Here is a 26,713-nt window from a genome sequence, read left to right on the forward strand (position 1 = left end):
TAATTTTCAAATCTGCTATCGAATATATATCTGAAAACACCGAATACAACTTTATTTTTTTTGAATAATTTATTTTAAAAACTTTATTTTCAGATTGTCTACCAAACAAACCTTAGTTAAATCGCGTTGAATTTACACCAAAATTATTAATTGTCGATTTTGCCCTTACAAAAATGGTTTGATTTTTTCCCTTTTTACTAAAAGGTATTTGTGTTCTATCAATGGGAAGGGTATTCGCTAATTTTTGTTTTTATGCCAAAAAGTTAACAAGCTAATGTTTTTGGCCGATAAAGAAACGAACTTATCTCGAAAATTTGATTTGGAAAATTCTCATCTCTTTTTAAGATAATGTATTTTCTTAATAAGCTTTTGAAAGTTATATGCATTTATAATAATTTTTAAAACTTCTTCTTCTTCTTTTTTCTTTTTTTTTTTTTAAAAACCTCTTCTCTTGCATCACGTGAAATAAACATGGAAGAGTATAATGAAGGAAAGACTCACCCTCTAAAATTTTAGGCACAAGAGAATGCACAAAAACATGTTGACATTGGCAAATACGAGAGAAAGAAATAACTCACAAAACACAGTTTTAATACTTTGCCTTCTCAATAAAGAAAAAAGACCTATGTGATATTATCTATGGAGTTATTCAGTACATTGATCACCTCTAAGCAATCAAATTCAACTAAGAGATTCAAATGAAGGATCTAGAAAATGCTCTCCAACCCAAGATAAATCGTCACTGCTTCAAGTGTCTAAACTTTAGCGTGTCTGATAATGAACTTTGAACAAGCAAAACAAACACAACCCAAATGATTCTGAAACACCCCCAAGACTCCAAGCAGCATTAATGTTCAGCTTCATGTGACTACCACCCCAAAAATAATAGTGAATGTAGGCACATATGTAAAATTAAAGTCGAATTTAAGCTAGAACATATGCATATTTTATGTCTTCAAGTGTTAACATGAGCATAAATCAATTTACATAAATTTATGCTATAAACGTTTGACGTTCAATTTCTCATCCTACATAGTACACATTGTCTAGAAAAAAAAAAAAACTCCAAAGGTTCTATTCACTTGGTCCCGTTTGATAATCATTTCATTTTTAATTTTTAGTTTTTGAAAATTAAGTCTATTTCATCTATTTTTTTTATAATGAATTACATATTTCTCAAATACAAATGTTGAATTCTTAACCAAATTTCAAAAAACAAAAACAATTTTTTGAAAGTTACTTTTTTTTAGTTCTCAAAATTTAGCTTGGTTTTTTAAAACCATTGGTCAAAAATATATAATAGAAGAAGAAATTTGAAGGTAGAAGTAACGTCTATAAACTTAATTTTTAAAAACAAAAATAAAAAATATATGCTCCATTTGGTAACCATTTTGTTTTTTAAAATTAAACCTTTAGACATTACTTTTACATCCAAATTTATTTATCTGTTATCTACTTTTCACCCATGATTTTTAAAACAAGCCGAATTTTGAAAACAAAAAAAAAAAAGTAAACTTTCAAAAAGTCGTTTTTGGAATTTGGCTAACATTTCAACTACTACATTTAAGAAAGATGTAAATCATAGTAAGAAATGTATATGAAATAGGTTTAATTTTTTAAAACAAAACAAAAAAAAAAATAAAAGGTTACCGAAGGAGGGGAAAATGATTATTAACCAACAAGGCCTTAGTGGCCCTTGAATTTTTTGGGTTTCAAATCGAATAAACCGGAAAAAAAACCCACAAGTTATTAAAACCAGGCCGAATGAGGAATCCGATTCGGTTCGTCGGTTCGTTCAATTTCCTAATTGCTCATCCGACTGAAACATGAAAGAAAGAAAATTAGATTTCCCCTAAAACCCTGGCTGCCACTGCTTGTCTTCCTTGCCCGCTTGCTAGGGTTTATTCTTCTTCTTCACGTTCAATCCATCGATAATGGCCATGGAAGGCCTTGAGATGGAGGCTTCGTTCGATTTCGAATCCAACGATGATTTCTGCAACTCCATTCTCTCTCGCTTCAGCAATTCCACCAACGAAGATCATCAGCATCTCTGCGCCGTCATTGGCGCCATGGCTCAGGAACTCCAAGACCAGGCTCTTCCTTCCACTCCACTTGCCTACTTCGGCGCCACCTGCTCCTCTCTTGATCGCATCTCCTCCGAGCCCGACCCTTCCCCTCACCTTCTCGAGGCTCTCCTCACCATTCTCTCTTTGCTTCTCCCGCGAATTTCCCCTCCCATTTTGAATAAGAAGAAGGACTTTCTATCAGACCTTCTTATTCGCGTTCTTCGTGTCCCCTCCTTGACCCCCACTGCCACCACTTTCGGATTGAAGTGTGTTTCGCATTTGGTGATTGTTAGGAATGCTGTCAACTGGTCGGATGTGTCTAATTTGTTCGGGTTTATTCTTGGGTTCGTCATTGATTCGCGTCCTAAGGTGGGTTCTTTTGACCTCTTTTTGTTTTGGGCCATGTACGAATTTGCGTAATTCAATATATAAGAATGGGATTTTTGAATGTTTGCTCTTTGAATAAACTACGAAATTGCGTGTGGTTGAACAGGTTAGAAGGCAATCGCATATTTGTCTTCGGGATGTCTTGTTAAAACTTCAGGGAACATCATTGCTTCCATCTGCTAGCGAAGGGGTCGCCAATGTTTTTGAGAAATCTCTTTTGCTTGCTGGTGGGTCAAATCCGAAGGCTACTGAAGGACCTAAGGGAGCTCAAGAGGTTCTATTTATTTTGGAGGCTTTGAAGGAGTGTCTACCTCTCATGTCAATGAAGTATATTACTAACATACTTAAATACTACAAAACTCTTTTGGAGCTGCATCAACCTGTTGTTACTAGGCGAATTACGGATAGTTTGAACTCACTCTGTCTCCACCCAACTGTTGATGTTTCTGCTGAAGTACTGCTTGATCTTTTATGCTCCATGGCTGTATCTTTCTCTACGAGTGAAACATCTGCAGATGGTTTGGCTTTCACAGCTCGCCTGCTTAATGTTGGGATGGAAAAAGTTTACAAAGTTAATAGGCAGATTTGTGTAGTTAAGCTCCCTGTTGTTTTCAATGCACTCAAAGGTTTCATCTTTGCTTTAAACCTTTTAGTTCCGGTCAGAAGTTAATTTGGATGTACTAGAATTCTCTACCTCCTACGTTCATACTAATGTTCTTCATTGTCTATGGAAAAAGGTGCAATTAATTTGTAAAATTCATGTTGGATTGACAGATATTATGCTATCTGATCATGAGGAGGCAATCTACGCTGCCCAGGATGCTATGAAAAATCTGATAAGTGCTTGCATCGACGAAGACATGATCAGACAGGGTGTGACTAGTGAAAACATGGAGGCAAGGAAGTCCGGGCCATCAGTCATAGAAAAACTATGTGCTATTACAGAAAGTTTACTTGATTATCATTACACTGCTGTTTTTGACTTGGCTTTTCAAGTTGTTTCGGCCATGTTTGATAAATTAGGTATTCTTAAACTACTTGATCTAATTGAATTTCCTCTTCACTTAATATTTGAACATGTTATGATTATTATAATAATTTCCTTCACGTGGTCTGTTGTCCATTTCTCATTGTGAAAAGGTCTTGGTTCATTATTGTACAGGGAAATATTCCTCTTACTTTCTGAAAGGAGCCCTTATTAGCCTATCAAAAATGCAAAAATTGCGAGATGAAGATTTTCCCTTCCGGAAAGAGGTATTCTTCTCTGGATTATGGACGCCAAATAATTTAATATTGTTCATTAGTTTTTGTCATAGATTCTTTAGGTTTTATTGTTTAACATTCGTAGGTTAAAAATTAGAATCCAAATAGGGAGTATTTGCCCCCTTTTTTTAAAAAATGTTATTTTGTGGTCCTTTTGAGGTTGGTATGGGTGCCATGTATTCTACAATCCTACTTTTGTCAATGGGAACCTTTTGGTGATTATCTCATATCATTCATAGATTTTTCAAAATGATCAGTAGTAGAAGGTTAGGATTATGTTGTCTGCGGTTGTCTGCAGCCTCCTGTTGGTATGTAATTTACTGGGTGTTTGGCTGTTGGTTTGTCCTTTTTGGGAATGAATTTCTTTTGTACATTTTATCATCTATTCATTCTTCTGTGGTACTCCTAACTTATGCATGTTCCATGACGCAGTTGCATGAATGCCTTGGATCAGCTCTTGGTGCAATGGGACCTCAAAGTTTCTTGGATCTTGTACCTTTTAATTTGGATACAGAAAACCTATCAGAGATTAATACTTGGCTTCTTCCCATATTGAAGCAATACACTGTTGGTGCTCATTTGAGCTATTTCACGAAAACCATTTTGGGTATGATAGGAGAAATCAAGCGGAAGTCACAAAAGGTATGAAATTTCCTTGTCTAAGGAATGGGCCTTTTAGTCGTGAAATGTAGTCTCATATTTTTCATTTATTGCAGCTTGAGCAACAGGGCATGATCGTCTCCTTGAGGAGTATGGATTCGCTTGTCTACTCTTTTTGGTCTTTGTTGCCTTCATTTTGCAATTACCCTTTGGACACTGCTGAAAGCTTTAAGGATCTTCAAAAAGCTTTATGCATTGCGCTTAATGAGGAACCTGATGTTCGAGGCATAATATGTGCAAGTCTGCAGATTCTTATCCAGCAGAATAAGAGAGTGCTGGAAGGAAAGAGTGATGAGTCTGATCTTGAAGTGGGTGTGGCCAGAAAGCTTGCCATGTCTCATTATACTCGAAAGGTGGCAGAAAATAATGTGACGGTACTTAAATCCTCTTCTCCTGAGTTATTGTCTGCTTTGTCAGACATCTTTCTAAAGTCTACAAAAGATGGTGGCTATTTGCAGGTATGGCTCTACTGTTTAAAAAATGAAATGAACTTGTGCTTTTGTGATGGGTTGTCTGTGTGATGTAAGATGTTTAGGTTTACTCCAGTTGTTGCTTCATAATCATATTTAAGATAGTTACTGCTAGTTGTCTTGTATTTGTTTGCACTTCATCCATGTCTTTTAGCGACTTTCACTTCTGTCTTGGAGTTCTTTTATTTTGTAAGGGTTAGGGTACTTTGTATATTTCAATACCAGTTCTGTTTGAACTATGTGCAGTCCACAATTGGAGAAATTTCTTCAATATCAGATAAAAGTGTTGTGTCAAATCTCTTCGGGAAGACAATGAGGAAGCTTTTGAAATTGACTCAGGAGGCTGCAAAAGTAGAATCAAAAGTTTCCTCCAATTCCATGCAGATTGATGATTCCACGGATGCAAGTTCACCCTCTTTCATGAGGTATGCTTCCTTCAATCCTTGTATTGCCTAGCTCCTTGTTGGGTTTTTTTTTGGGGGGGGGGGGGGGGGGGGCTCAATATATTGGAGGTTTGTGGTTTGTGACTCTTAACTGCCTAACAAGTGTTTCACCTTGCCTGCAGGGCCCAAATGTATGACTTGGCTGTATCTTTTTTGCCTGGACTGAATTCTAAAGAGATTGACGTTTTATTCGTTGCAGTAAAATCTGCATTAAAAGAGCAGGTGGTGGCTCTATACTGTTTCAATATGTTTTTAGTAGAAATCTCATAGAGTACTATATTGTCAAGTTCCTTAAATAGTTACACATCTCTGAATTGTAGGATTGTGAAGGTTTGATACAGAAGAAGGCATATAAAGTTCTCTCAGCTATTCTCAAGGTATTTCTTGTGTTCACAACCCCTATTGTCACAATGTTCTCATTTATTGTTTGAATAAATTATTATTTTCACGACTTTTATACTTGATTGTCACATAAGCTTAGCATATTGGAATTTGTTTGGTTAGTTAACCTACCTGGATGAGGTTTTGGTTACTGAATGTGGCCAATGAGTTTTGAATGTATATGCTCCTACTTTAAATTTTAGAATTGGTAATTGATGTATCTCTATGGTTTTCATTTGTATTATCAGAATTCTGATGAGTTCCTTTCCACAAAGTTCGATGAGTTGCTTACGCTGATGATTGAAGTGTTGCCTTTATGCCATTTTTCTGCCAAACGTCACAGACTCGATTGTCTGTACTTTCTGATTGTCCAAGTTACAAAGGTCAGTATAGCTGACATTCTATACTTGTAGAAGAGTATGCATTATGCTAGTCTGTTAAGATATTTCCTAATCAGTTGTGATTTCAAATTTGGTACTTTTGATTACCTCAGGAGGATTCGGGGTCCAGGCGGCATGACATCATTAGTTCATTTTTGACTGAAATAATACTTGCGCTCAAAGAGGTATCTATTTTTTTCCTGTTATAATATTTCTTTCTCTTCTAATTGAATTATATGGTTTTGAACTTTTGTATGTGTTATTAACTTATTCTGCCTTTTTCTAGTATTTTTTTTTCTATTTGATGAGGTTGGAATAATTTGAGTTGGTATTTTTTCTTGACTAAGACTAGTTTCTAAATTATTTAAATATGAGCATTTGCCATGTGAAGAGGAAATTTTGTATCTGTGGTGCACTATAATTTTCTCTGTTTCTCAGACCAAGTCTAATTTGATATGTTTAATTCCTTGATTTATTTTGGAAATACTTCAGGTTTTTTTATAATTTACGAAATTGTTTATTTTCCTTTAGACTGGTTATGATCTTCTAATTGTTTGATTCTGTCCTGGATTTTTAGGTGGGGAGTCGGTAATGATGATATTGCTCATCTTCCCATATTTTCTTCATTGTTTTGCTTACTTTTGAAGCAGATTTGTAGTGTTTGGATGTTAATGAGGACCTCTTCTGAAAATTTACTCACGTAGGGATTTGTAGGGGCATTGGTAGAAACTAGAGAAGGAATAGTTTGTAAATCCTGAAATTTGGCAACATTTATTTTAAGGCATTTGTTGCAAGAGCCATCTTTTTGAAAGATGAAGTTAATGAATGAAGACTATAATTTTAGACTCAATTGCATCCTTTTTTGTTTTGCCTTTTTGCTTCTCTGGGTACTTTAGTGATTAATCATTTTAGAGTTATTCCATTTATCTTGTTTATCAAAAAAGATTTAACTAGACAAAATTCTTACTCAAGTTGTGTTAATTTTTCCCCCTTTTTTCTTTCAAAGACTTTTTGCCGCCCCCATATAAAATTTGTAAATAACCTTATTTTATTAAAGAATTGTAGTTCTTTTATTGTGAGATTATCACTGTAAGGGTATTTCAAATTGTTTCCTGCCTTTTAGTTTGCATCTCTACTCAATTTCTGTTCCAGCTGAAAATAAGATTCTAGGGTTCTGTACTTGGGCTAAATACTGTATTGTCTGTCTTTGTTGTATTCAGAAGATTTCTATTTACTAATTTGATGAACGTAACTTGCTTGTAATACTTTTTTTATTAATTTCGTGGTGGCACAAACTACCATGTTGCCTTCAGATTGTTATATCACCATATGAGTTCAAACTAGTGTTTGTATGGTGTCTGAAATTCTTTTGATGCGAAAACTTGACTTTCATTGTGAATAAAATGAAAGAACAAATGACAAACAAAATCCCACAAAAAGGAGCCAAATGGTGTCTGAAATTGGTTAATGTTTTTCGTACAGCCATTTGTGACTGGACCTCATAAGTTGAAACAACTATGAGCTTTTGGGATTTCTCTTATTGAATAGTATGTTTTCGACATAATTACAGTCAGCTTGTTTTTTACATAATTACGGACAATAACATACCTGAAACATGTTACTTGTGTTGTTCTTAGTCGCATGTATTGTTTCATGAATGTCTTGTTATAATAATATTCTCACACGTTTGTCTTTCAGGCTAACAAGAAAACAAGAAACAGAGCTTATGATATCCTTGTTCAGATTGGTCATGCATGTATGGACAATAACAAAGGTGGAAAGATAGAATATCTGCATCAGCTTTTCAATATGGTACTTAAAATTGTTTCCAAGTCATTATTTTTAGTTATTACTAATGTGAACAACATTAATGGTTTATCCTCCCCACCACAAACGTTCCCCCTGTCCATCTAGCTAAATTGACTCAATATCAATTGATATAAAGGCCAGCAAGAATAAATATTAATATCTCAGGTAGCTGGAGGTCTTGGTGGTGAAACTCCTCATATGATCAGTGCTGCAATGAAAGGCTTAGCTCGCTTGGCTTATGAGTTCTCTGATCTAGTTTCAGCAGCATGCAATTTGCTGCCATCTACCTTTTTGCTTCTCCAAAGAAAGAATAGAGAAATAATCAAAGTTAGCTCGTCCTTCCTCCCTTTGTGTTTGTATCTATTTTGATATTCTCTTTAGGTATACTTATACTCTCATTTACTGCAGGCCAATTTGGGATTTTTAAAGGTTTTGGTAGCCAAATCAAAAGCTGAAGTGTTGCATGTGCACTTAACGAGTTTGGTGGAAAGCTTGCTGAAGTGGCAAGATGGCCCCAAAAACCACTTCAAAGCTAAAGTTGGTATTTCTTCAAGTTAATTCTGGAATCGTTCTCCTGCTTTCCGACAGTCCAAATTTACACTTTTCGTTTGTTAATTTTCTAGGTTAAGCAGTTACTTGAAATGCTCGTCAGAAAATGTGGCTTGGATGCAATCAAGGTTGCGATGCCTGAAGAACACATGAAACTTCTTACCAACATCAGGAAGGTCAGATGTAAACTTAGTGTTAGATTGATAAACATTAAGGCTTATGCAGAACAAAAGGAAAGATTGGGTATATGCTTATTCTTACTAACAGGATGGTTTTTGCATGCCAGATTAGAGAACGGAAGGAGAAGAAACTTAAATCTGAGGGGCCTAGGTCTATTGCATCGAAAGCAACAACATCCAGGTATCTAATGGGTTATGTTCTTCAATGCGTGCATAATTTTGTGCACGTGTTTGTTGATAAATGAATAGTTCTCACAAACGAAAGAAAGGTTGTTGGGAGTCAGGACTAGGAATTTAATATCAATATTAATTTTGGCTAGAAATTACTAGTCACACAGGTACTCATGAGATTGATCAGATCAGATCTTTTTCCTTCTATAACAAATTGTTTTTTTTAACGAGTGGCGGTAGCGAACCTTGTGAGTATTACAAGATATGATTGATGGCTATTATGTACTGTTCCATTTGGACTTTCTCCACAAATGCTCAGACTCTTTTTAAGCACTCTCAAAATTCTGCATTTTACAACTTTTTTCCTGTGACTATTGGCTTACTTTCAGGATGAGTAAATGGAATCATACAAGAATTTTCTCGGAGGTGAGTGATGATGATGAGACTGAAGATAGTGGTGGAGAATACTTGGGGGGTAGTGATTCAGAACATATGGATGGTAGAAAAAGTCGGTCATCAAAAGCTTCCTCGCATCTTAGATCAAAGACCTCTAAACGGTTCGTTTGCATTTTCATTCCTTGTTTAATTTAGAGTAATGTATGTCCCATTTGCCTAGATTAGTGACTGCAATCTTGATTTTCTAACACCTTCAGTCCCAAGAACCGGTCAACCATGAACTTACTTGAACGCTTGCCTGACCAAATGGAAGATGAGCCTCTTGACTTGCTTGATCAACAAAGAACAAGACGTGCTCTTCAATCATCAGTGCATCTCAAGCGGAAAACAGTTTTGTCAGATGGCGAGATGAAGATCGACGATGAAGGACGCTTAATAATTGCAGATGACGATGAGCCAACTTTCAAAAGAAAACCTTCCAACCCAGATTTAGATGAAAGGAGTGAAGTTAGGAGTCACTTGTCAGTTGGTTCCTCCAAGAACAATCAGAAGCGGAGAAGAACATCAGACTCAGGTTGGGCTTACACCGGTACCGAGTATGCTAGCAAGAAGGCCGGGGGTGATGTTAAGAGGAAGGATAAGCTTGAACCTTACGCGTATTGGCCTCTTGATCGGAAGATGATGAGTCGTCGACCGGAGCATCGAGCTGCTGCTCGGAAAGGAATGGTTAGTGTGGTAAATATGACGAAGAAACTCGAAGGCAAGAGTGCCTCTAGTATTCTGTCAAGTAAAGGCTCCAAGATTAAGAAGGGTCACAAGAAAGGTAGCAAGAAGAAGGTGAAGTAGAAAGAAAGCCTAAACAAATGGGTTGAGAATACACACATATTTTGTTTTCAGAAAATCAGATGAGTTGGTGTATATTTTCTTCTCGTTTCAGTTTTGCTTTGAATGAGAAGAGTTCCATTGTTGGGTCACAGTTTTGCTTGGAGCTTGTGTACTATAGGATATATCGTGGAATAATTTATTTATTCAATTCAACCATTATATGGTTGTAGGTCTCAATTTTTCGTTGAAATTCTAGAATTTCAAGTTTAAAGATGATTTAAAATATTTACACTCATGTCAAGAGTAATATATAATTTTTTTTAAACAAATGGTAAAATCTAAGGGGTTATATATATAATTCAACCTTAGTCGTATTTTGATCCTTGGAATTTCATGTTCCCTTTAATATTCTCTATTATATGTACACACGTATCTTTTATGGTTGGTTACTAAGGGAGGGGTCTTCCTTAGTAGCCCATGCTTTGAATTGGAGCCAAACACATCTTGGTCTTGGAGCAAGAACCTCTGTCCGAAGAGGATTCTCGGACTGGACTGAGCGCGAGGAGAGTTGCTGTCGATATTGAAAACGTGCTCAGTTTGGAGTTATTGAAAACGTGCTCAGTTTGGAGTTGGTACCTTTTTTGTCATTAAGGTTTTTAAAGAAACATTTTTGTCTTTCCAAGTTAGGAAAACGATTTTAAATTGGTCTTGAGGTCATATTTACTATAAATCACCTCAAATTTATTTCATGGCAACAAAGAGAGATGAAAATGTTAGGAACCTAAATTTCAAATTTTACTGCTCCGTTATCAAAAGCTAAATTTGTTATTAAAAAATAGATTAAACTTTTAAAGCAAAACTAAATTTGTTATAAAAATAGCTAAAAACATTGCCATTCCTATATTATTATCATAGAATATACATTATTCTCATCTCTCCGACAACCTCGCACTGCCTCACCTTTGCCTATTATAGTGAGAATTAGTTTTTGGATTAATTTGAATTGTTTAAATTAATTGAGAGAATTGATTATATATGATATAATTAATTTAATCTAATTTAATTATATATGATATAATTAGGAAAATTCTTATAAATAGAAAATTTTCAAAAATATTTACAGTTTATGGCAAAAAATTCTTATAAATGCTTTTGAAATTTTTTTGTTATAAAGTGTAAATATTTTTTTATATATAAAAAAAAACTTTATATAATTACTATAATGTATTTGATACATTATAATATTAAGTATTTATGAATTTATGAGAGGAAATAAATATTGAATATGATTTAAATATCAATTATATGAATTGGATTCATATGATTAAAATTAATATAAATGTGAATTATATTAAAAACCATTTATGAGAGAAATGTATGTTATATTTGATATAACATATAGTTTAATATATATTATATGATAAGGTAGTTATCATATTAATATATAATAAATAAACATATATTTTATTTTATATATTTATTTTTGAATTAATGTTATTTGGGAGGGAGTTGTAATTCTCTCCCCCTCTTTCTCTCCAAATCATGTATGTGGGTTAGTTACACTTTCTTTTTCTCTGTGTGGTGAAGAAAAGAAACATACATAAAAATCTCACAAGGAGTTCTGAGATCTAAGGCTCTTCATCTCTTCTCCCCTCTCAATCCCTCCCCTCACTAAAATAGTCAGAGTCCACTTCTATTGGATTCTCATCCAGGGAATACTGAGGTTGCATTTGTGGTAGTACCTTTTTGGTGTTCGTGATTTTCACAGTGAAGAGGAATCGTGAAGATTTTGTTCTTCAAGGGTAAGTCTTCTATCCCCTTTTTCTCTTCTTAGTTTCTTAAGCATGTTGTATGTTTTGTTTAATTAAATGCATGATCTATTCTGTTTCTCTGTAAAATTGCGTTATGTAAATTTTTTAGAATTGGGACGGTTCACTTCTGCTGCGCACCCTTTTATAGGGATCCTTCACACTCCTATTTTTTGGTCCTCAAGCTTTTAAAAGCAACATTTTAGTAAGTTAGGAAAATGATTTTAAATGGGCCTTGAAGTCTCTTAATTGGCTACGGAAAATGAAATGGCAGTTGATGACTATAACAGATTATTAGACAAATTATAATAGTTTTGAAAAAAAAAAATTGGATCTAAAACAAAATATGAAGATAGGTAACCCAGTTCAGTTCAATATCACCTACGTCTAGGGTTGTATGCCCTGTGGAAAGAAACTTCACTATCGAAAAAGTTTAGCAATTACAATGAAACACTTATTTGATAGACTCTTTGTCTAGTGACTCATTTACAACTTACTGTTCAATTTTAACTTAAGTTTCTGGAGATCCTCTTACTTCCACAATAATGTTTCTTTAAGTTTTGTATGAGATCCTTTCGATACAAGGTACTTAGGTTTCTCCAAGTGTGAGATCCCTTCATATCCATAAGCAAGTTTTTCACAAGTTTTGATTTAGTTTTGCTTAATACCACATCAAAAACTCATCACTAATTCTCATTTACTCCCTAAGTAATTTGCTACAAGCACAACAATTCAACCAAGCTTCATTGCCCACTGGAACGCAACCCCACAATTGGGAAAGATAAAACTATTTTAACCATAATGCATTGAGGTTGAGGTTGAGGCTCAGACAATCCCTAAGCTTAAAACTTTCAATACACATTTTTTTGATAAGGAGACTAACCCTAAAGTTAAACACGACCCCAATGTATATATGGTTAGCTTTGAGAAGATCTTCAAGGAAGGAATAAATCATCTTTGCAGTAAAAAAAAGAAGTAAAACCATGAAATCTGCAAAATCACATTAACAAAAAGAAAAAATATTTTACAGAATATGTTACTTGTCACTAACAAAATGTTTTGATATCTTACATGACATGTTGCAAAATATATTGCTCAAGTTTTGCCTGTAATAAAATCAATCAATCATAGTGCAACAACAAATCTTTATATTGAATTGATGATTAGACTATGTGACATCGCATCCTTTCTTTCCTTTCTTCATCTCGTCTCCATGACCTTTGCCAACAACACTATTTCCTTATGTTGCCTAAACATTTGTTGTTGGGTACTTCTTTAATGACACCATTGTACCATTTCTAAATGAAGAAACTCTGTCTGTTAAGCTATCTATTTCATTCAAATTTGAATACAAATGAGTTAGAACTCCTCTAATCTGTTCAGATTTAAGGAGTGGCACACAGATTCCTTCCTATTATGTTTGGACCTAAATGGAAAAGTGGACTTCCCTTCTTCATATTTGAATGGACATCGAGCACCCTCTGCTCATATCTAAACGAATCTTGTTAGGAAGGACATAAGTTCATATACATGTAACTTTATATGGTTTGATGTAGTATTCAATTTCAAATTTAAGTAATATAGATTAAGTTGAATTAAAGTTTAATCCCTACGGCCCCATTTGGTAATTATTTTGTTTTTTTGTTTTTATTTTTGAAAATTAAGCTTATTTCATTCACATTTCTTATAATGATTTGCATCTTTTTTAAGTACAATGGTTAACTTTTTAGTCAAATTTAAAAAACAAAGAGATAACAAAGGAAGAAATTTGGAGGTGGAAGTAATGTTCATAGATTTAATTTTCAAAAACAAAAACAAAAAACAAAATGGTTACCAAACGGGACTTAAACTTTTAGGTTTGTGTCTATTTGTTCGAAGTTAAAAATGAATTTAAAAATATATCTAAAAGAACTAAATCTAAAATCTAATCTATCAATTAATGTATGATATCGATTTGTTTAATACAAAAACTAGAAAAGATGACATCATTTATACATACTTCAACCTCGAACTGGTAAAATGCAGGACAAGCTAACGATGACAGAGTCAGAATCCACCGAAGCAAGCAAATCACTTCATTAAATAATTGCTGAATTATAAACATATAATTTATAATTTTAAAACTTGAGGGGTATGTGCCCCTTTTAGCCCTTCATAGATCCGCTCCTGGAAGAAAGAGAACTTCTCCCTCTATTTAGGCATCTCACTTGCGTTTGGAAGCATGAGTTATGGGTGTGGTCATGAAGGAGTGCCAGACCGGTGAACAAAACAAAAAAAAAAGGTAAGAAATAGGGATGATGCCACTTCACCTTGTTTGATCATCTCTACAATGGTATGATATTATCCACTTCGTGCATAAACACTCCTGACTTTACTTTAGGTTTCAATCAAAAGGTCTCATTACCATTGGTGATAGTTGTCCTCTCTTATATACGTATGCTCATCTCCTTATCTAGACAATGTAGACCTTCGATCGCATTCCCAACACCAACATACATGCATAATAAACTCTAATCTACCATTTAGCATATAATGCCATACAAAGCACTAAACCCCTCAAATGATCCTTTTTTGTGCATATCATACACATGCATTCTACTAATGTGAAAATATATTGTAATTTTGTTGTTTATATGAAACAAGAATATTTTGTTTACCTAAGTACAATAGTTACATGTAAAAATTGTAAAATATTTGTGAAGATTTTAAGTTGACATCTCAATTTAGTATTAATTTTGAAACAATATGTGTACTAACAAAAAGTTAAAGCCCCATTTGGTAACCATTTGATTTTTTGTTTTTGATTTTGAAAATTAAGCCTATTTCATCTACATTTTTACAATGATTTGAATCTTTTTAAGTACAATGATTGAATTCTTAGCCAAATTCCAAAAGCAAAAACAACTTTTTGAAATCTACTTTTTTTTAATTCTCAAAATCTAGCTTAGTTCTTTTAGAAAAAGTACTCCATATATCTCTAAATTTAGAACTTAACTCAGCACCTCAAACTTACTAACTTAGACAAAATAACTTGACATTACAAATACTGTATAAACTCTATATACAACGCCCTGGTTTGATCTCATATATCTTTTAGAAACATTTCAAGACTAAAATGTCACTTTTGAAACTTTAAAGACCCAATAAATACAAATAAACTTCATAAACCAACAATATATTTTTCTCTAAATAATAAGTAAAATTAACAATAAAGATTTAAACTTAAACAAATTAGTATGCGAAATTTTAAATCAAACTTATTAGAACATCGGTGGAAGAATTAATTGTTATATTTGCAAAATGGTCACATATTCATTTTCAATTATAACAACTTTTCATAATTTTTTTGCACGTCTCTTTTTAGACTAATATACTACTTTTATTGTTCATAATAGTTATGCCCCTTTTCCTTTTTGTAACATGAGCATTTATGATATAATCACATATATCGATTTTATTCTATTGATAAGTCATGAGGAAACGAGATGGAGACTTTTATTAAAAACAAAACTTTCTTTTATATATAATGAAAAACATTTTTGTTAATTATTAACTGTCTTAATAATAATAATAATAACGGAAAAATTAGGAGAAAAAATTGTAAATTATGGGAAAAAAATGAAGAGAGAGAAGATGAACAAGAGAGGAGAGAAAAGTTGTGGAGCCCACAAAAGGGAGTTGTTGAAATTAGTGTTAATAAGTTGAAGTTATGGTTAGAGTTGGTGTTAATTAAAACATTATGAGCCCACAATGAGTTGGTTACACAAGTGAAACCACCCAACTCAACTATATTGTAAATAAGCATTTAAGAAAAATTTTAGATTAAATTGTTGCATATTTTAGAATATACAAATTGTTAGCATAAATTTTAAATTTTAAATGGCTACACATTTCAAAATACATTAAAAGTAAGGTCTTTTTCAAAAACAGGAGAAAAATGAAAAACATCTATTAATATCTATCACTATCACTATTTATCAATGTCATTTTGTTATATTTGAAATTGTCATTTAAAATAATTACCCTTAGATGTAGTTTAATAAGAAAGGACATTTAAAGCATCCATATTAGAACTTTACAAAGAGAGTTTCAAAAAACTAATCTAAACATAGCTCAATTACGACACTAGTTATCAAATGCTTCTTGCCTGGGAAGTTAAAGCTTTTTATGGCTAAATATGAAATCGAGGTTTTTGGGAATGAGGCAAATAAATCAAAAGGAATTATTTAGCCTCAAAGATGCTTATACAATGCGATTAGGACAATGAAAACAACTCTTCAATTAGCGGTTCCATCTACATGGAAAATATTGCAGATCAAAAGGGATTGGTTTTTAGTCTTTTTGTTTTTGTTTTTGTTTTTTTTTTTTTTTTGGTTTTTTTGGGTCTTGTTTATCAACGCCGTAGACGCTACCTTAATTCGTCAAAATTAACATAGTACTACACAACTGGTTTGGAAAATGTTCTAATGTTTACCCAGACGGTCATTGGCCTGTATCCTGCTCGATCACAAGCGATTGAACGGCCAACCGATTTGCGTTGCTGTATGTCTTATGAAACAATCAACAGACAACATGGCGAATATCCCCACAACAGTCAGCAACTGCAAGACAACAGCATTTAGACAGTCTATACAAAGTTCGATTAAAAAGGGTAAAAAAACAAAACAAAACAAAACAAAGTTTAGTTGTTTAAGCATGTATGTGCTCGTCCATTATTTCAGAAATTCAAATCTCCTCACTCAAAAAATAAAAATGCATACATTCACCTCTTATATCAATATCGAACAATTGAAAACATGGAAAGAATGAGATGAAAATAGAGTGAGGAGAAAACAAAACAACGTACCTTGTACACATTATAGGCTGAACGACTCTCATTTCAGTTTAAGTGTTTCACTTGTATGGGGCAAATAAGATGGATGAATTGTGGCCGCCAAAGCCAAAGGAGTTGGACAGAGCGACCTTGATTTCCAATCTTTCTTTCTTTGGGCCCACAAGTATATTTGTGTCCTGTAATTCATTTTGTTGGCAATAGAGTATGTTAAGAAGTAAAAGAAGATCAAACAATTTCCATAAATTATGTAATAGATCATGGAAATGTGAAACAACAATCCTCATAACAAGCAACATACCACTCCTTTATCTGGGTTTTCTAAGTTAATATTTGGATGGATCCATCCTGTTCTTATGGCCTGTATCAAGAAGTAGTCTAATATCAGCAACTTAAATGTAACTGGAAACAATATATTTAATACTCATGATGACAGGGTAAAATCGTATCTAAAATCAGGAATGCATATCATGAATCAACTGATAGTTTTCGTCATGTTATGGATAATCTGAATGACAGTTTTTGTCATTCAATTTTAATAATCAAGTTTGATAAATCTCACCTGTATGGTGGCAACAGCCTCAACAGCACCAGCAGCCCCTAGTAAGTGGCCAACCATAGACTTCGTGGAGTTCACTCTTAACTGCAAAATCATTGCTATGTTAGCATGCAGAAACTAATATTTTAGATAGAAGTAAGAATTATATTTGCATGGTTTAATACCTCACGGTTCTTGCCAAAACAATGTACAAGAGCCTGATATTCTTTGACGTCTTCAGCCAGCGAAGATGTTGCATGCGCATTTACGTAATTCACATCTTCCTTAGATATTCCAGACTGAGCTAATGCCTTCTCCATGCAGAGAATAACTCCAGTCCCTGTTTAAAATGCCATATAAAGCATAATACAAGATGTCATAACTCTGGAACATGATTATAATAAATTTGGGTTTATTAAACTTGAGATTGGAATGCTTGGTGTTGGATTATGTCAAGGACTATGTAATAAAAACTTAGGTTTGAATAATTCGTATTTGGGTTTGAAGTGAGGATTTATATTTTGTAAAGGTTCACATTTAATATAAAAGGTCGGTTAAATTTATGAAGCAACAAACTTAATCTATGAGATAGACGCCTCTAAAAATGGAAAACACACCAGTGAGAGTTGTCCTTCTAAGAATATCTCTCTTTCAAAATCTCACCTGCACTCCCTTCTAGTAAACAATAGAAATAGACACCGTTGTCATGATGCCACACCAAGGGACCAACCTGGGCTCTAGTTGTCTTCTATCTCATAACCGCTCAAGAAGGATATCTTAGGCTAGAAAGAATTGTAAAGAAGATTTTGTGCCCTCTTAACCATTGCATGTGAGGATTCATTAAACTGAGGATCAAACTCATGAAGTCAAGTGGTTACCAGCCTTTGCAATAAAGACACCGTTGGCTAGTAGACTTTTTAACTGTCTCAAGGTCTCTCTGGTTTCAGATAATAAAAAATACAAATTCAATTGATGCTAACTGTTTCCTTCTCAGAAAGGTAACAGAAATAGTTTCTGAGAGGATACTTGCACTTCTCAAAGATTTAAGGAGCCCAAAAAAAATTCTGCCCTTCAGCTTCCACTGTTTCATTGCTTGGGTGTAGGATTTTTAGACGTCTTTGAAGGAGGTGTGGGAGGTTGTGAGATTTAATGTGTCTTTATGGGCGTCTGTTAATCAAGATTCTTTTTGTAATTATCGGCTTGGTTTATTCTTTTGGATTGATGTATTTCCCATGGAACACTCCTTTTGTGGACTTGTTTTTTGTATGCCCCTGTACATTACTTCAATTTCTCAATGGAAGCTTGGTTCGTTACCCAAAAAGTAAAAAAAAATAAAAATAAGAAAGAAGAAAGAAAGAAGTGATGGGTTGTGAACCAAGATTCACTTCATTCTCATAGGGTTTTAAAGAATAAAGTGAGGTTTTCCCTGAGTATTTCTTTGTCCGTTGGATTAGAGCCAAAATCTCGCTGGTTGAATGAAATATACCAAAAGAGCAAAGCCAGGGAACTTGACCAAAGAGTTACAAGAAACCTCCCCAAGTGATCATGATGTTATTTATGTAGGAGTTACATAAATAATTAGAAAGTTTTAACTGCAAGAGGGAGAAACAGAAACTGCCTAGGCCTAAATTTCAAGCTACAGCTCTGGAAAATATTCCTCTTCATTCTTTCCAACCAAAACTCCCACAAGAAAGCATACGCACCTGGTGAACAAAAGAAAACCTCAGGTTTTTTACAGTATTTGGATTTCCAAATCAACTAACAAAGCATAGTAGGGAGAGTGGCTGGTCCACAAATGAGAGAGCAACAAAGGGACTTAATGAAGAAACACCCAGAGACTTGAGGAGACATCTTTTATCTGCATCAAAGAATAGGGTTGGAAATAACCAACTCTCTCGGTTCCTTCAGTTAAACTTAAATCAAATTCTATCTTTAGACCTTAGACAATAAAATCATCTTAGCTACTAGTGGGCTGATGAGAGTCTTGGGAATTGAGCAGCAAAAGATGCCTTCCGAAAAACAAGCCTACATAGCTTGGCTATAGAAGATCATGGGCTTTTCATACTAGCATTAAGAGCAACACTAATGGACCAACCCATGGCATCCTTCGATAATACTGTGGCTTCTGGTGGCTCCTTACTCCGTCAACTTGTTAATGGTGAATTGACTTTCTACCCTGAACAGCACCTATCTGGATTTGCCCCATTGGTGATGCACATTTCCAAACATTGAATTTCTATTCCATCCATCCCTCCCTCTAAAAGGTCGAAGGATGTAATTTCCCATCACACTCTCTTTGTCCTACACTACTATGCAATTTTGCTTATCAACTCCAACACTCAACTAATCCTTCCAACTTGGTTCTTCTCCACAAATCGTTGCATCTCCCCCCTCGTTTGACTCAACTCTTTGCATTTTCTTATTAGCTACTATCCTCTAACGATCCAGCTCCTGTAGAATTATCATAAAGAAGAAAATAAATAACCATTTATCCGAACACAATTATGGAGGTTTCCCTCACTCATACCCTCCCATTTCCCCACTCCAACCCAGCATTGTATACAAAATTCTTGGATCAACAATTAATAGATAATAAATCAAGGAAGATTCCGCTCCCATTAATCATCTCTTTATAAATGATACCTGATAAAAATATCCCTTTCAAACATATACACCCAGATGACAATGAAGAAAAACTATAGATAAATCCATAGAGAAGCTACCCAATCATATTAAAGATCATTTTACATATCCAGCCAAAACTGCAACCAAAAGAGAAGGAAACTGATTAAGACAACCCAGGAAGCAAGCAAAGTCAATGAAAGTCACTAGTTTGTGAAATAAACAGATAACCTTTGGAGCCACAGGCAAAGTGCGAACACTCAATTCAACTTTGCCAGTATCCACTATTGTAACCACACCTATCTGCACCACCTTGCAGGTAGCAATCCTTGGTTATATGCCCTCATCTCCTTGCAGTTAAAGCAAACACCACCACGCCAACACCATAAATTCCTTGCTCATCCCTGTAACCACCTTGGTCAGCATTAAACCTGTTATCATCCACCACCACTACCTCTTTGTCTTGTTACTTCCACCTTTGCACGTACCTCTCATGAGGCACACCTTGCATGGATGACTTTCCCAAACCAATGGCATCAATGGCCAAAGAACAACCATCACAATTTGCCTTAGATTCGGTGTGCAAAAGACTCCACAACTCTTTGGCTCCAAGAAGGGAACTATATCCCTTTTGGTCACAGGACCACTTCACCTTCACACTCACCCTTCTTTCCCGATCTTTACCTTCACACTCTACTCCCTCTCTTTACTCTCTCTCTCTCTCTCTCAAGTCTCTCTCCCTTCAAAATAATTTTCATACTTGATCTCCGGAAATTGGCATGCTAGCTTTAATGGGTTTCATGATTTACATACTCCATTAAACAATAACTACTTCTACTAGAATAAGTAGTCCGTTAAGATTCTGCACTCTTCTAAACTCAGTAATAATCTTAACTCTTCTAAACTCAGTAATTCCTTAATCGAGAAGAATGCATTCATCATAATAATCAAAACTATGAAATATAAAGAAAAAACATAAAATGCATACAAAAGAGTGCATGTCTTACAAACCTTTATGACCTTTGAACAGTTTATTTTTTCTGTTTTTAAAATGTAAAATCTGAGAGAACTCTGGGAGAGGAGTAAATAAATCAGTCACAAAAATTAAACACTACACAGTTAAGAAGTACGATAAAGTGTAATATCAGTATTGACCTCAAGTTGTATAATGTCCTAGATTGAAAAACACAGAATCATCCTACTGATATTTTTTAACACATTATGATACATGTAGGGGTGAAGATTTGGAACCAATAATATCTAAGAGAGAGTAGGAAGACATATCTTAAACATATTTTTGTTTCTCTTTACTATTGAAGTGAAATTTTACATATTCTATTAAAAAAAATGCTCAATCGTCTATACACAAACACACATATCCCCGTACTTATAAGAGTTCAATATCATTATTATTTAAGATTTATATCACATATTGATTTTGATAAACAATGGAGTTAAGAAATCTAATTCAAAATTGAATCCTCAATGATTGACTCCTTTTTTTTTCACATAACTTAATAGTTCACTTGAAAATTACCTCAATTAGAAATTATTAAAGACTCCCTCCATGTTCCTGTATAGATTCTATCAAATTTTTTTAGTTCATGGGGCCCAGTAAAAACCATATCATATCATAGAAAGTGAACTACTTGGGGAAAATAATCGAGATCATTCAATGTGGTGGAGTTCCATAATTTAAAATTGTAAAAATAATCCAATTAATTTTGCCAACTTAAGCAAAGTTCAACTAGTTAAGGGAGGTTGGAGATTTGCATCCCCCACCACATAGTGGATGAAGTTAAAAAAACAATAATAGCAGTAAAAAATTCCAAACAAAAAATTGAGGAAAAAAATAAATCCATCAAGTTCTTGGATAATGATAGAGGATTACCATCAGGGTGTGGTTCGGTCACATGATAAGCATCACAAGTGAAACTTCCACCAAGAAATTCTGCATAGATTTGAGCACCCCGTTGCTGCAATTGGGAATCAGGAAATAGCAAATTATCTAAGATATTTTACAACAAATACATGCATAAAGTTCAGCAATATTATGAAACATTATGGATAAGATGACGTTGGAAAAAATAAAATGAGGCAATGATGAGAAATGCTGCAAAGCCTGGGACAGGAGGAAGCTCCAGAAAAATAGGCTGAGAGGAAAATATTCATATGAAATGATAATTAAAAGAATAACACTGATCATACCTTCGCGTGCTCTAATTCTTCTAGAAGCAAAACTCCAGCTCCCTCCCCCATAACAAATCCATCACGATTCTGTATAAAACAAAGATGCTAAGCATCAAATTGGAGATAAACAAGCACATCAGGTTTATGATTTTAAAGATTACCTACTGGTGACTTTTGACACATTTTTTAAGTAAGAAAGTTAATGTTGCATAAAAGTATATTCACCATTGTACTTCTATTTTGTTCAGACTTCAGAGAAACGACATATTGAACCACAGAAAACAGAAATTATTATATTTTCCTATCAAGAAAAACTAAGTCCTGTAACTAGTTATTCCACCTTTTTGCAAGTTAAGATTAGGATTTTTTTAAAAGAAAGTTAACCCAGGTTTAAGACATTCCATCTTCATTGTTGATATTTTATTTATTCATAAGCAAAGTTTTTGTTTACTGAAAAACTATGATTCAGACAATCGGAAAAGGAAACAAAAAATGAAGCTGACATTACAATATCCCAAGGCCGTGAAGCTTTGGTAGGATCACTGTTTCTTTGTGAAAGTGTATTGCAAGCAACAAAACCTCCCAAACCTAGCAACAGTAAAATAGGATAGATTCACTTCAAATATCTCAGGCAAAAAGAGTTAAAACTTTATTAACATAACAAATAGAAAAATACCAATGGGTATGATTGCTGCATCTGAACCTCCGCAGAGCATTACATCCTGCACATAAAAAATAATCAGAAACAACTCTGACATTTAAATTGTTACTTTTCAATATTACTATTTTCTAAAACTAAGCTTGTGCCTCCATTTAAACTTCATTTTTAAAAAAAAAGGGTAGTTCAGAATATTATTCTTAAATGCAATAAGAACAGAGTAAAGCACATGGAAAATTTCAGTTGACTTGGGAATACTGTTTAGGATACTAATATAAAACACTTCTCTAGTAAGCATTTCTAGGGGAAAAATGTACTCGTTTGCTTATGAATGCCAACCACCCATTTGCTTGCTTATGTAGGAGGAGAGCGAATAATAGCAAAGGAGTGCAGATTGTGCTGCATAAGGATTGTTATGGATACAAGGGAGCAATAACCTGTGTGTAAAGATAGTTAGAAAAGGACAAACAAGAGGCTTGCAGTATGTAGGTAGACGAAGGGAGGGAAGAGAGGAAAAGTCTGTGCTGCAAATTCGGTGGACTAGAGTGTCTTTACTCTAGAATCTTCTAGAGTTTCTAAGCCTCTCAAGCGTGCAGCACTCTGTAATCTCCCATATTTTCCAAAATATTCTTTGGAGCCTATCAACTAGCTTCCTCCAAGGCACTTTGAAGTGTTTTTGAAATTTTCAAATATATTTTCTGTCATGTAGCCAAACTTCACAAGAAAAAAATAAATTTATTGAAAAGTACTTTACTGAGGTAATAGCCTTGTTGGGATATTGGAAAAACTATGGCAAACACACAAGTAGTCAAGTAAGTTGTATACCAAGAAAAAGAGAAGGCTGAAACTAGATAAATCCACTCTTTATTTTCTAAGAAAGTGATTACTTACAGCTTCGCCTCTAATTATGTGATTAGCAGCATTTAGTATACAAAAGTTGCTCGTAGCACAAGCTGTAGAAATTGAATAGTTTGGGCCCATCCATCCCTACATTTTCAAAATAACTATTTCACAATAATGTTAAGAAGCAAATAGCTCCAATACCTTAAGAGTTTCTCTTTTCTTTTTCCTTCTAATTTACTATGTAAATAAAAGGATTCACTGACCAGATCCATAGCTAGCATGGCAGAACCCATGTTAGTAGTTGCAAACGGAACACAGAAAGGATTCATCTTCTTGTATGAAATTCGCAACGCTTCAATTGCATCATTAAAGACCTATTCAATTAAGTTAATCGGAAGAAGTTTTGATAAATAATAATAATAATGATGAAAAATGAAAAATAAAAAAATAAAAAAATCATAGTAGCACATTGGCAATTAAAAGAAAACGATAAATTAACATAAACAATGAAACTGCTTCTTTTTTGTCCCATATTAGTAAAAGTCATGTGGCTATCATGTAGCATCTGTCAGTAAAAAATCATTTGAAGGATTAAGATAACAGAACTTTCAGGTTACAATTTTACAAGTAATCTTTTTCCGATGTAAATTCACAGATTGGTAATATTAACCTCCAAACCACTCCCCTGGTATCAAGCATAGAAATAGGGATTACCTTCATGCCTCCCATTGCCGAACCAATCAGTACTCCACATTTAGTTTTATCCAACTCTTCTGCAAGCTCTTTTGTAAATCCACCATCCTCTAGGGCTTTCTTGCCAGCAATAAGCATGTAAAGCATAAATTTATCCATCCGCTTGGAGAATTTTGGTGCAACCCATCCATCGGTAGAGAAAGTTTTAATCTCTCCAGCAATTCTCTGAAGAAGAAAAGAATTAGAACTCAAACAGACAAACAGATAACACTGGTTTCAGGAATTTTTTGGATGAAGGTATATTTACTGTGGGGAACTGGGAACAATCAAATGCCTCGATTTCGCTAATTCCACTGACACCCTCAAGCAAATTTTTGTAGAAGACGTCAAGATCATGCCCCAAGGGGGTCACCACACCCATTCCAGTGACAACTACTCTTCTTTGTTTTGTATGGTGTTTCTTTTTGCTTCCCACATCTTCAGCTGGTTGAACAGCTACAGCGACAGTCTCACCTGGAGTTTAAATAAGATGACAATACAATAATCAGGTTCAGTGTTCTTTCTGTTCTTTTAACAGAATATTCCACACTGCCCTGTTTCTACTAAATAAACTTTTTCACATCGAATGAAATCAGAATCCAACAGAACATATCTAAACTATATACAGAACTCATACCAACTTTTTAGGATCATCGAAACTTCATACTTGCAGGAGGACCATGACAGTTGAAACAACAAGCTTCAGTGTATTGATGATAGACATACAAACTCCAGAATTAGGTAATGGCCAAGCTGGGTTTAACAAGACTATTTATGTTGAGGACAGATAATAATTACTGGTCACACAACCCAAAAAAATATGTAGGTTTTGGGTTGAAGCAACTCAAAAATATAATAAAGCCAGGTTTGAGAAATGCAGACCAGAATACTGAAAGCCAATTAAAGGCAATAACGAATGACATAAACCAAGATCTGGCAAGTGGTAGAGAGAAAGATGACACTGCATGACAATGAGCAAAATGAAACACTGCAAAAGACAACACTTCGTGTGACTCAAAAAAATAAAATAAAATAACAAAAAAAAAAAAAAAAGGTATGGGCATGAAGAGTTGAGTCAGAGACAAAATAACAAAGGCCACAACACTGCAACGTGATAAATGGATTCAGCGGCGGTGGAAAAACATAAATGCAACTTAATTCGATACACTCGTTCTCTCCCGATGAAGTCGAAAAGTAGAAAACAAAAACAGATAAATCTGAATCGAGCCAAAAGCAAATACATAAAGAACGCAAGAACGCAAGATTCTTGCCAAGAAGTGCTTTAATTAATCCAATCACTCCTTCCTTCGACAGGTCTATTCAAGAAATCAGCAAAAATAAAAATTAGGTAAAGAAAAACCAAAGGTTCCAGTCCTAGTACAGCGAAAAGCCAGAAGCAAGAAGGCATACAAACAGATTCAAATGAGTCCATATAAAAGGAAGGCAGAAATGCAAGGTACAAATTCCAAAAAAAGCCATAAATTACAAAAGAAAAACCGAATCACCTGAACGTGAAACCCGATTCGCACGTCTCTGGCGGCGGTTAACAGGAAGAGAGTTAGGTCGAAAAAGTAAAGAGAAACCATTATTGCCTAATGAAGCGAGAGAAGAAAGCGCATAACGACTGTTACAGTAGTCATCGCAAGGTTCAAAAGCGAGACAAGAGTTCATAAGGTCATGAATATTGAATCCACGGAAAGAAGAAATCAATCCGGTATTGAATTGAGAAGTAATAGTATAACATTTAGAGAGGGAGTTCTTCCTTCTGGAGGTGGATGTCGATCTTGTCTTGGAAGAAGAATGGGGGATGGATGAGGCATTGAGGGAATGGTCCTTGAAGCAAGTAGCAGACATGCAAGCGGCAACAAGCCAAGTACAGAAAGGAGAAGAAACAGCAAAGGAAGCCATGGAAGAGTGAAGGAAAGAAGGAAGAAGGAAGAAGGAAGAAGAAGAGGAAGAAGAGATTGTTTTGTGTTACAGAGATTGCGTTACAGCGTTGTTGTTGAGAGTAAGAAGAGATTGATTGAAGAAGGTTGCATTTGGAAATTGTTGAAGAGGAAGTGTTGAAAGCGTTGAAGAAGAGAAGCGCCAAGTATGGGGTTGAAGCAATCTGAGTCGTCTGAGAAAGAGAACGACAAGTGCTCTTCTCTGCAATCTCTCTATTTCGCTTTCTCTCTCTACAATTGGTGGAAATGGAGAGGAAGAAGCCTCAGCCTTTACCTTACCACGCTACAATAATAATTATATTATCACCAGAAATATTTTCCCCCTTTCTCATTTTCCTTTTTCACTCTTTTATTCATTTCTTTTGTAATAAAACTATTTTTTTAAATAAATATATATTGATATTCTATCATTTTCAAATATAACATAAATAAATAGAAAGGGACATTTTTTTATATTTAAAAATATTTTTAATAATTTTTTAAATTTAAAATAAGTATCTAAATATAATATAATTTAGTTTATAAATTTCAAGATATTAAAATTTTATATTTGACATTTGAAATAA

General features: G+C 34.3%; 2 protein-coding genes across 2 annotated transcripts; one reads left to right on the top strand and one right to left on the bottom strand.

The window, feature by feature from the left end:
• Positions 1 to 1,780: 1,780 nt before the first annotated feature.
• On the top strand, positions 1,781 to 10,216 carry LOC120071188 (ARM repeat superfamily protein). The gene is made up of 18 exons (XM_039023308.2): positions 1,781 to 2,435; positions 2,560 to 3,079; positions 3,228 to 3,476; positions 3,616 to 3,707; positions 4,149 to 4,358; positions 4,433 to 4,834; positions 5,093 to 5,271; positions 5,412 to 5,511; positions 5,610 to 5,666; positions 5,919 to 6,053; positions 6,164 to 6,235; positions 7,749 to 7,862; positions 8,025 to 8,186; positions 8,268 to 8,396; positions 8,483 to 8,584; positions 8,695 to 8,768; positions 9,148 to 9,315; positions 9,412 to 10,216. The coding sequence occupies exons 1-18, from the start codon at positions 1,935 to 1,937 to the stop codon at positions 9,998 to 10,000; spliced, it is 3,855 nt and encodes a 1,284-aa protein (XP_038879236.1). The 5' UTR covers positions 1,781 to 1,934; the 3' UTR covers positions 10,001 to 10,216.
• Positions 10,217 to 16,042: 5,826 nt separating this feature from the next.
• On the bottom strand, positions 16,043 to 26,507 carry FAB1 (fatty acid biosynthesis 1). Its single transcript, XM_039023178.2, has 14 exons — positions 25,707 to 26,507; positions 24,470 to 24,675; positions 24,184 to 24,387; positions 23,733 to 23,843; positions 23,518 to 23,613; positions 22,645 to 22,690; positions 22,477 to 22,556; positions 21,987 to 22,055; positions 21,670 to 21,754; positions 17,342 to 17,496; positions 17,181 to 17,261; positions 16,920 to 16,979; positions 16,634 to 16,797; positions 16,043 to 16,388 (listed from the first exon to the last, which is right to left on the bottom strand). The coding sequence occupies exons 1-13, from the start codon at positions 26,107 to 26,109 to the stop codon at positions 16,681 to 16,683; spliced, it is 1,713 nt and encodes a 570-aa protein (XP_038879106.1). The 5' UTR covers positions 26,110 to 26,507; the 3' UTR covers positions 16,043 to 16,388; positions 16,634 to 16,680.
• Between the last annotated feature and the right edge of the window lie 206 nt (positions 26,508 to 26,713).

This window comes from Benincasa hispida, chromosome 2 (assembly GCF_027475165.1).
Source record: "Benincasa hispida cultivar pf3 chromosome 2, pf3_genome.v1.1, whole genome shotgun sequence".
Classification (NCBI taxonomy): Eukaryota; Viridiplantae; Streptophyta; class Magnoliopsida; order Cucurbitales; family Cucurbitaceae; genus Benincasa; species Benincasa hispida.

Bases quoted from the DNA above. Each gene is read 5' to 3' on its own strand.
- LOC120071188 (XM_039023308.2), top strand. From the start codon at position 1,935: ATGGCCATGGAAGGCCTTGAGATGGAGGCTTCGTTCGATTTCGAATCC. The intron at 3,080-3,227 runs GTTTCATCTTTG...TTGGATTGACAG, and splicing joins TGTTTTCAATGCACTCAAAG to ATATTATGCTATCTGATCAT. The intron at 8,769-9,147 runs GTATCTAATGGG...GCTTACTTTCAG, and splicing joins TCGAAAGCAACAACATCCAG to GATGAGTAAATGGAATCATA.
- FAB1 (XM_039023178.2), bottom strand. From the start codon at position 26,109: ATGGCTTCCTTTGCTGTTTCTTCTCCTTTCTGTACTTGGCTTGTTGCC. The intron at 22,691-23,517 runs GTAAGTAATCAC...TTTTATGTGCAG, and splicing joins ACATAATTAGAGGCGAAGCT to GATGTAATGCTCTGCGGAGG. The intron at 22,557-22,644 runs GTATTTTTCTAT...TACTGTTGCTAG, and splicing joins TGCAGCAATCATACCCATTG to GTTTGGGAGGTTTTGTTGCT.